Source organism: Theropithecus gelada, chromosome 18 (assembly GCF_003255815.1).
Source record: "Theropithecus gelada isolate Dixy chromosome 18, Tgel_1.0, whole genome shotgun sequence".
In the NCBI taxonomy this organism is placed as follows: Eukaryota; Metazoa; Chordata; class Mammalia; order Primates; family Cercopithecidae; genus Theropithecus; species Theropithecus gelada.
In genome coordinates, this window is record NC_037686.1 from 10,020,904 (window position 1) to 10,031,140 (window position 10,237).

At 39.8% G+C, this 10,237-nt stretch overlaps 1 protein-coding gene across 3 annotated transcripts; it reads right to left on the reverse strand.

Annotated features, from left to right (window-relative positions):
- Positions 1-1,438: 1,438 nt before the first annotated feature.
- On the reverse strand, positions 1,439-9,968 carry LOC112611393 (myosin regulatory light chain 12A). 3 transcript variants are annotated; one of them, XM_025365126.1, is made up of 4 exons: positions 9,857-9,968; positions 4,196-4,391; positions 3,589-3,750; positions 1,439-1,928 (listed from the first exon to the last, which is right to left on the reverse strand). In XM_025365126.1, exons 2-4 carry the CDS (start codon positions 4,374-4,376, stop codon positions 1,756-1,758), a joined length of 516 nt encoding a protein of 171 aa, XP_025220911.1. In that variant the 5' UTR covers positions 4,377-4,391; positions 9,857-9,968; the 3' UTR covers positions 1,439-1,755. The 3 variants fall into 3 exon arrangements, with proteins under 3 accessions (XP_025220911.1, XP_025220910.1, XP_025220909.1); XM_025365125.1 differs by having other exon boundaries at positions 9,536-9,914; XM_025365124.1 differs by lacking the exon at positions 9,857-9,968 and adding an exon at positions 5,296-5,408.
- Positions 9,969-10,237: the final 269 nt, after the last annotated feature.

The following is a 10,237-nucleotide window of genomic DNA, read 5'->3' on the forward strand; positions in this document are numbered from 1 at the left end:
TTAACCAGTGAATAAAATTCAGTAACAAAAGACAAAGAATGAAGGCAGGTTCTAAGATTCTAACGTTGAAGAGGACAAGAACTAGCTTTGACTAGTCCATCTATTCCTATAGCGTTGGCCTTCTCAGGTTACAGGATCTAGCTGATCTTATTGGCTGCAAAGGCCTGCTGCCCAGAAGGCTTTTAGCAATTGTTTACCGAATGAGGTAATGGTTTTGTCCAAGGAGAGTCATGATAATCATAGCATAAAACTTGAAGTTATTACAGTAATTGCCAATTACTCATGTTCATGGGCTAATTGTCAACTCTTTTCAACCAAATTTTTCTCCGTTTCAAATATTTTAAAACTCATGAATCTTTGAGAGTGGGAGTTTTGGGCTGGCCATGGTTGCTCAGACCTGTAATCCCAGCACTTTGGGAGGCAGAGGTGGGAAGATCACTTGAGTACAGGAGTTTGAGACCAGCCTGGGCAACATAATGAGACCCTGTCTCTACAACAAATTGAGAAATTAGCCAGCCACGGTGGTGCATGCTTGTAGTCCCAACTACTCAGGTGGATCACTTGAGCCCAGGAGGTCAAGGCTGTAGTGAGCTGTGATCGTGCCACTGCACTCCAGCCTGCATGATAGAGCGAGAGACCCTGTCTGGAAAAAAAAAGAGAATCCTGAAGCCCTTTGAGAGTCAGATTTTTAAAGCTGAAAAAGAATGAAACTGTCTGCCACTCCCTGATTAACTATGAAACAGTTCTGCATTTCTGCAAATAGTAGAAGTTATTTTTAGGACTGAAATAATGACCTCACTTTCCCAGGCATGTAGGTTCAGCTGTTTTGATTGTGGGAAGGTCAGGAATGTCCAAAACTCATACATGGACTCGTGGTGAATCTCTGCATAAATATCTTCCAATAGGCATCGTTGTGTTAAAGAAGAACTACATATAATAAAAAAATACTGCATTGTATTTCCAGCACTTTAAAACATAACATTAAAAAATCTCTCTTTGGTAGCATTCCACAGAACCTTTAAGGCAAAATGGTTTTTAAAAATATGAAAAATTGAAATTACACTCAGTGACCTGGTCTAATTTTAAATAATCAGAAATTACAAAAGTTTAAATAAAGCAGAAATGTTGGCAGGTATGTCAACTTAAGAACTTAAAGGTACGGAAACTATCATATGTATGCCAATTCTACAGGAAACTATTTTAAGAATTGGAAGACAAAGTGCAGAAAACCTGATTAGGGCAGTTAAAATTGGATATCCTTGGGAGGAGGAGGAGGAATGGATAGTAGAGGAGATAGGATTGTTAGGAAAATTGGAGGAAGAGAAAGCTAACAACCATATCATTTTCTAGGATTTCCCTCATCTACCTTTCTTTGGAAGATACAACTAAAACCAACAAAGGTCCAGTTTGGTAAATAAGAAGTTTAAACAAGTAAGTGTTTTATCATAAAGTTTAATTATGATTCAGAAAAAATCGAGCAAATAACTTTCTCTGAAAAAAATATATTGACTCTGTATAGACCACAGTTATTGGGGGAAAGGGCTGGTAGGTTAAATTACCCTATTTTCTATTCTGAAAATGATATCAATAGAAAGTCCCTTTTCCAGTCTGAGTATAAAGATACATATGCCCAAAATGGCTGAGAATAAATACAACAGGAAATGCAAAAGCTGTAAAGCTAAGGGCATGCAAGAGAAAATCTCAAAAATACCCAAAGTGGCAACAAGGAACGTTTGGCTGGAATTTGAAATTCTTTCAGTCATCTTTGTCTTTTGCTCCATGTTTCAGGATGCGCGTGAACTCGATGTAATTGAAATTCCCCTTTTTGTCAATAGGTGCTTCTCTGTACAGCTCATCCACTTCCTCATCCGTAAACCGATCCCCCATGGTTGTCAGCAGCTCTCTCAGGTAATCTTCCTGAATGGTGCCTGGAGAATACAGAACAAGGGATCAGAATACATACTACTCTGAGGGTCAATCACAAAGAATATCTATACTCAACTAAGCATGTTCTGTATGTTAAAAACTATAAACATGCAGATATGTGAACTCCAGGGTGTCCACCTACTTAAAACAGCCTCAGCAGGGAAGTGCCTAGAAAAATGCCCAGATGCTTAGCAGCGTCGTTCTGCTCTATCATTCTGCCTCCACATTCAGCTTCTGATCTCTTGGTAATAGACTAAACCTATGCCTAAACAAAGTAATAAAAAGTATGGTTAAAGAATCTAGCCTTGTGGTTCCTTAAAGTGGCATGAATGGTCATGTGTTATTCTACAAGCAAATAACATTGACCTGCCACTCTAAAATCAACACTACATCATACACATCAATAAAGTGGTACAGTGGAAAGAATATTGGAAACTTGAGGCCCAGTTTTAACAAGCTATTTTATTTCAGGCATTTCACTTTATCCCTGACCTTTGGTTTTCTCAGATGTAAAATGAGATTTTTACTGTTTACAAATCCAATTATTATAACAAATATGGCCAGTCCCAGCACATGCAAAAACATGGAATAAATATTTGAGCACTAACTATGTGGCAGGCACTGTGCTAGGCAGTGGGGGTGTGCAGTGGTAAAATGAAAGGTGTACTCTTTGGGAATTTGATACCAGGGTTCTCATAAAACCTGCCTGCCTACAAGAATCAGATGTCACCGAAGATTTTCTGGTATTGGTATTTTTAAGATTTCCCAAATAACTGGCATGGACATGTGGGGAGCCTTGAAAGCCACAGACCATGCTTCCATCAGCAGGCCCTGGCAACCACGCAGTATTTAAACTAGTCCCACTAATGCAGGCAACCCAAGATTGTGCCTTCCTTCACTAAACACACTTGGCTACGCCATGTTGAGTTGGGTGTCATGGAAAATATTCCCTCATTATGTTTTACACTTCCGCCAAAGGATCAGGCCTCTATATAGTTAACATTTTGTTTTTTTGAGAGTTAACTCTATGCCACACAGTATGCTAAGTACTTCATGTACATCTCACTTCATTTACTTCTCACAACCACCCTGTGAGGTGGGTAATACTGCCCATTTTACAAATAAGAAGACAGAGGCTTAGAGAAAGTCAAGCAACTTGCCCCAAATTACACAGCTATTATGTAGAAGAGGAATATGAAGCCAGATAGTCTAATTCCAGACCCTAAGTTCTACTGGGTGTATTTTAAAATAGAGGTTAAATGTCAGATTTAAACAATATGAGAGCTGACAGATACCTGGTAAACACACACAGGATTGTAGTGGTGCCACAGCCTATAACAATTTATACTTCATCAAGATTATTCTGTTAAAAGTTTTTTATTCAATACATATTTTCTGATAGCCTAACCCTTGTGGAGTTAACATGCTAGGAAAGGGGTAATACAAGTTTCCCAAAGAGGTTTCAAATACAACCTGTTCGTTGTGAACTACTACTTAGGGCAGAAGCAGAACATGAGTGACAAACATGCCAAGAGAACGCTGTTTAAAAACACAGGTGTAGTACAAACCTGACGGCGTTATCCTATTTTAAGTCACTGTATATTTTAGTTACCATAACTAAAAATTAAATCACTTTGTAATTAAAGGTTACCTCTCACTTACCAGTTGCTTCTTCATCAAAGCAAGCAAAAGCATTTCTGATGACATCTTCAGGATCCGTGCCATTTAACTTCTCACCAAACATGGTAAGGAACATGGTGAAATTGATGGGGCCTGGAGCCTCATTCATCATGGCATCCAGATACTCATCAGTTGGATTCTTCCCTAAATTTTTAAAAGGGGTCATAATTTTAATTACATTATAATACATATCAACTATTAATGACAGTAAACATTTTGGTAAGAAAGATTATCATTCATACAGTTTACTGTTTGCACTCATGACAGCAAAACTACTTGGGGGGGAAAGTTTTCTTAATGAATAGGGCCTATTAAAGAGTCTGGAAGAGTATATGATATTCCATTGGAATGTCAGAAGGAATAATACTGCTTCCATAATCTAGATTAGTGTTTTCATACACAGACACACGAACCCCAACCCAATCCTAAGACAGGGTCAGGAATCTGCTGGTGGTTCGGTGGGAAACACCGTTCCACACTTTACTCAAACCATTAGACAGGCTTTACAGAGCTTTAAGACTCATGAAATCAACATGAAAGGCACCGTGGAAATTCTATCCAATAGATTAATATTTAAACTGAGCATTACCCAATGAAGCAAGCATATCATGCAAATCTTCCTTGTCGATGAAACCATCTCTGTTCTGATCAATCATGTTGAAGGCCTCTTTGAACTCCTGAATCTGTGACTGGTCAAACATGGCAAACACATTGGATGTTGCACGCTGAGGGCGCTTCTTGGTCTTGGTCTTTGCTCTTTTGCTTGACATGGTGGTAGTTAAATCCTAATTAGGAAAGGAAATACAATAAAAACTAAATCAACATCTAAGATTACTTAAGTTTGAATGAAAACAATGATTAACAAAAGTACACAGAATCAGCCTTCCTGATATGTTTGAGCGACTCAGAAATGTGTCTTTAGAAGACACATGTCAACAAGATTACATATGACCCGTACTGCTATATAGCTAACAACAGCTGATAACCAAATCTGCTAATTTGATAACAATAAAAAACCAAGCAGCAAAAAAAATTAGTTACCTAGGAAACTCCCAAGTTCTATACTTCAGCACTATGGGGGTGCTGAGGGATACTAACTCATCTTCAGTAGGTCCACCCTTTGCAGCCTTAGCCTAAATTGGCTATTCCATAGTACGGTGGACAGAAAGGTGAGGAACAGTAAGAACGACTAACTGATGGAACAGGTCTTCATCTCCTAATCTCTATTGACAAATATTGTTCTTCCACTTTCAACTAACATTTTTTATTGTACCCTCACCTCTAGGCAAAAGTAGTTCAAGAAAACTATTTGTTGAAAGGCTAACAGTAAAGGCTAAAAAAACTGAGGGGAATTCATCTACAGTTTTTATAGACATTACACTCTATCCAAACCAGTTTCTTGTATTACAGTCACACTAAATCACTGGAAGTATCTAAGACCTCTAAACAGAAATCAGAGTACAAGCTTTTAAAATAATTTAAATGTTTTCGAAAACATCTTAAAGGTAGAAACTACCTTTGCTCTCTTATCTAAATTTATCCCAGTAAAATTTAAGTTAAAATTAAAAAGAATGTCTAGTAATACCTAAAATAAAAAGGCAACTTTCCTTTCAATACTCAATCTTTTTTAAAAACTACAAAAATTTGTTTGAAGTTCCATAGTCATCAGACAATAAAATTCTACCATACCATCGTTCAGAGTTGCAGTGAAGATGGTAGTCTGCAAAACCGCTCAGCAGCAAAAGTAAGACACTGCATTGAGTTATATTCTTCCAAGCAGGTCTAAAATAGGCACTACTGATTTCACTCTGACCAGGATAACAATTTTAAAGCTTACGTTCTGAAAACATTTAGCTATGATCTGGCAAAACACTATGCCACTGCTCTAAAAATAAGTCTGTGGACTGCAAAGAATGAACTACCACCTAGATCTCAGCACTCCACAGTGACCCTAAGAATATGTTTCCGATGTGTTTAAAAGTAATTTCTTACATTATTTCCTTGATTATAACCACATCGTCCAGACTAAATACAATTACGGAATGATCAGAAAAGCTCTGCCTCAAATTTTTAAAAGCTAAATCTGTTTTCAGATTTTAATAGGAAATTCCACAAAGGATAGTCACAAATTCCAGCCCATCCAATATAGCACCATATGGCAACTGGAATATATTGTTGAAAAGATATATCCTACACAGCACAGAAGTTATGATATATGCTGCTCCCAAATTTCCTAGAATTCTTTAATCAACTTTTAGGATGCTGCCTTTCATGACTTAAACCATTCATAAATGCATATTTTCATTCTATAACACCTTTGGAGGTAGTAAATCCCATTCATATCTAAACTACATAGGGTTGTACTTTCCTGTTTGTTGTAAGTTCTGTCTTTAAAAACGACAAAGAGTTATAGAGTATATTATTCCTCCATCTCTTAAATGTACTCAAGGACTTGCAGCAAGAGGTTGAGACCCAATGTGTGACACGTTTACCAGTCCATATCACTTTCATATTTTAGGCATGTCACGCCTTTGCAAGCCAAAGCACATCTTTAAAAATAGTCTGTTTTGTGTGACAACATTGTCTTTCCCTAATGATGCAGAAATGTCAGCTATTTTAAGAACAAAGAACTGATGAGGTCAAACGGCTGCCACAACTGATTTTTTAATCTATTACATAAAATCTCATGTTACTAAATTTATGGGGGTCCTCTAGATACCTTTTCAAAATATTTAGGTTTGGTTGTAAAGTAGTATGTTTTCTGAATTCTGATGTATTTCCTATTCTTTTAATCATGCACTTTTTTGAATTTGTAAATGTATTATAAAATAGATTTTTAAAGTAAAAAAGTTTTTTTTTTGTCAGCACTGACAGTGGCTTCATATAGAGCTCTTCTTCAGCATATAAAAGACTTAATCTTATCAATCTTATTATGAACAGTTAATTACACTAATATGTATCAAATGTCATATTAATTACGTTGAATACTACTTAAGAGTTAAGAAATGTAAGGCATGTGTCTTATCTTCAAGGAGCTTAAAATACAGTTGGGGAGGCAACTATAAAGAAATGAGATGATTGATTCAACTTATGAAATGAGTCATAGTTTTCATTCCAGAAGTATGACTCTAAACTTAAAACAATGTGTGACAATAATGAAAAATAATTTGTAGGATGGTACATAATAATTAAATGTTGTGAGTTCAGAAAAGATGTTTCTGAGTAGTTAAGTGATTGGGGAGGAGGAAGACCTTGAAAAACCCAGTGTGGGATCGTTTAGAAGCTACAAGGCATAGTTAGAATTAAGAATTTGGGTGTTAGTCTCAATTCTAACAAATTAAGGTAGTCAATTCTACCAAAAACTGATAGTGTAATGTTGAGCAAGTTACTACCTAGGCCTTTACTTTTTCAAGGAGGCTGGATTCTGATCTCTGAGTTATTTTCCACCAGAAACCTTTCAGCGATAGGGAGTTTGGCTTCAGTCACTGTTCCAAAATACAGAAACTGTGGGGTTTTTTTCCTACCAAACTAAAAGTGTGGGGGGAATAAACAATGGTGAAGGGAGTCAAATCAGGAACAGTGCTATGATCTCAAGGAGCAGATCATTTCTGATATTGTCAGGGTCCTCTTTGCTATTATTCTAGTTTGCTGTTCATTTTACTTTCCCGCAAACAATGGAGACTATCACTCTTCACGTAATAAGCCTTCAGCAAATGCACAACTCTCATCTAAGTTTAGAAAACTAGGGTATACTCCTTAATCTAAAAAAGTTGAAATTGCTTTTTGCAAAAAGCAAGCTAGGGTAAAATAAATTGAAAAGATTTCATGTCAGCGTAGTTATTTAGGATGCAAAGATCGCCAGGTAAGGACCCGAGGTTTCCAAGTTACGAAAGCTCTTCAATCATAAAGTCGAGTCTTTATTTATTTATATTTGTTTATTTATTTATTTTTGAGATGGAGTCTCGCTCTGTCGCCCAGGCTGGAGTGCAGTGGCGCATCTCAACCTCTACCTCCAGGGTTCAAGCAATTCTCTGCCTCAGCCTCCGGAGTAGCTGGGATTACAGATGCCCCCCACCACGCCTGGCTAATTTTTGTATTTTTGTTAGAGACGGGGTTTCACCCACCTTGGCCAGGCTGGTCTTGAACTCCTGACCTCGTGATCCACCCGCCTCAGTCACCCCAAAGTGCTGGGATTTCAGGCGTGAGCCACCGCACCCGGCCTGAGTCTTTATTTTTGAAGGATTAAATGAAAGATCTTTGGTGTGAAGGAGTATATGTTGTATGAAACCGTAAAGCAAGGAGACTTAAGAACAGGCTTCTACAAAATATAAGAGGATTTCAGAAGCATGAGAAAGTGGATGAAGGGCAGTCAGGAGACTGAGTTTACAGATTAATCTAAAGGAGCATAACCTTTTTTTAAGTCAGGGGAGGTGAACGCTGGTGGCAATGAATCTGTTTTTTATTTTGTGTTTTAACTCAGAATCATTATGGGCTATAACGAGATACACAACACAATTAAAGAAAATGTTAGACTAGATTAATAGGTGGCAGAAATAGAACAGATTCTCAAAGTGGCTTTCCCCACACACCAAAGGACACGAGAAGATTTTTCAGATCTCTAGAAACTATATTCACTTATAAAATGGGATTAATCCATACCAATATATACATTAGAGTGCTCTGGTTAGAACCCTAGAGTCCAGCATTTACAAACTGGCAATAAATGTAAAATAACCTAGAAACTTTTTCTACAAAACGAACACTCAGATTGATAATATTCTGAGAAATATCAGATATTCTTCAAGAAAAAACTACCATCTTACAAAACACTGCGTAGTGTGATAGCACCTATCATTTGGTCGGCTTTTTAAACCCTGAACAAATACACCGCCTCATTTAATCAATGCACTTAAAAAAAATAAGTGTTAATTTATTTTCTGGTGCTAACCGCAATTTTTAAAAAGTGTATTTTCAAGTTAGTGCTTCCGTTCCAAGTAAACCAAGTTTTCATTTCTTATGCAAACTTCCGGTTGAAGGTAGGATTCGTTCTCTAGGACTGCCACACCCAAAAGTTCTCACCACTGGACAGAAAATTGGCTGTTAGGGCTGACTTGCCAGTGAAGCCTCGCTTTTGAAAATAAAGTGCTTTTCTGATGACCGTTTATCAGAGCCCTTCCAGAACATGAAACAAATACCAATAATTTTAAGAAATATTCGCTTTATTCGCCTTTAGATATAAAACTTTTTGCACTTAAGTTAAAATCTCTGCTAAATCCATAGGTCTCTCAAGAAATTGATAGATACATTCATATACCTACTAAACTACTTTAAAAGAAAACACTTCCATGGAGAATTGAATTAGCCCAAACTTTCCCCCCACATGGGACAAGGCATTATATTTTGGAGTTTTTCCTGGAGCCACAAACTAAACTCCAGATCTCTTTGTCCAAAATTTCATCGCTTAAAGAAAAAAAGTTCTAATTACAGAAGCGGGTACTGAGTTGAAGAACTTCCCAATTTGAGTTGGTTATTCCTACTAAATGTAGCCACACAGCTGCAACAGCTGCAGCGGGGGGACAATGGGCTACGTTTTTTGCGCAAACCCTCTTGAATCGGGCAAGTTGACGTTAGAAACAAAAATAGTCCCGGGATCAGCTCTGCAGGGGTCGGGTTTCGCGGGCCCGGCAGTCGCCCAAGATCAAGGCGCCAGTGAGCGAAGCCGCATTTCCCGGGCTCCAAGTTTGGGCACAGGAGCGAAGTTCGGTCTGGGCCACTCCCAGCCATGGCCTCGGATCCCACAACCGGGGACCTGGGTGGCACACCTGCCCAGGTGCGCTGCCGGCGCCAGGAGCCTCGCCGCCCTCCAGCTGCCCCGCGGAGACGGGTCCCCGGGATGGGTGTCCCGCGCCCGAACGCGAGTGCCACTCACCCGGCACAGCTACGAGAATCCGAGTACCTCTGCGAGCCCCTCGCTGCCGCTACTACACCACCCTACTACCCAGAGAGCCGCTAAAAACCACCGCTTCCGGCCCCCGCTTAGCAAGCCGGAAGGAAGCCCGGTCACCTTTCTTGGCCCGCAGAGTGGGCCAGACTTCTCGGAGGGGCGACATGGAGGGAAGTCGCCAGTGTGGTCAGCGAGCGCGGTATTGACCAAGTGCGAGAAGGAAGCCTAAAGTGGGCGACCTAGAGTATAAAGCAATATATCATGGTTCGCTGGGTCCTGTTCACTGAGTTTCCGTCTTTTTTGTACCTCTTGTTGCAGTGTTAAGTCTTCCTCCCCCCTATCTTTTCCGCAGATGGTTGCGTCCGTGCTGTGGCTTTGCTTGGTCGCACATTCCAGGGCACGGCGAAGGGCGGGGCCCGTCGGCCCAAGTCCTTGTAGGGAAATCGAGGCGACGGCAGCGGACACACGTGACTGGCCCTCGCCCCGCCCCGAGGCCGAGCTCCAGCCTCCGCGGTAGTGTGCCTGCACTTGACGCCCCTCGCGGGTTCTGGGTCTCCGCATGAGGGCCTCGGAGCTGTGTGTGTAGCCCGGGAGTGGACCTTGATGCTAGCTCTGTGTGCAGTGTAATTTTATGAAGAGTCCCGCCTCCTCCTTACAGGAGGAAACCTGTGTCCCTGGGGCCCTCAG

Coding starts and splice junctions, on each gene's coding strand:
- LOC112611393 (XM_025365124.1), bottom strand. Junction 3,751..4,195: donor TGATATGCTTGCTTCATTGG/GTAATGCTCAGT, acceptor TTAAAAATTTAG/GGAAGAATCCAACTGATGAG. Junction 1,929..3,588: donor CTTTGATGAAGAAGCAACTG/GTAAGTGAGAGG, acceptor TGTATTCTCCAG/GCACCATTCAGGAAGATTAC.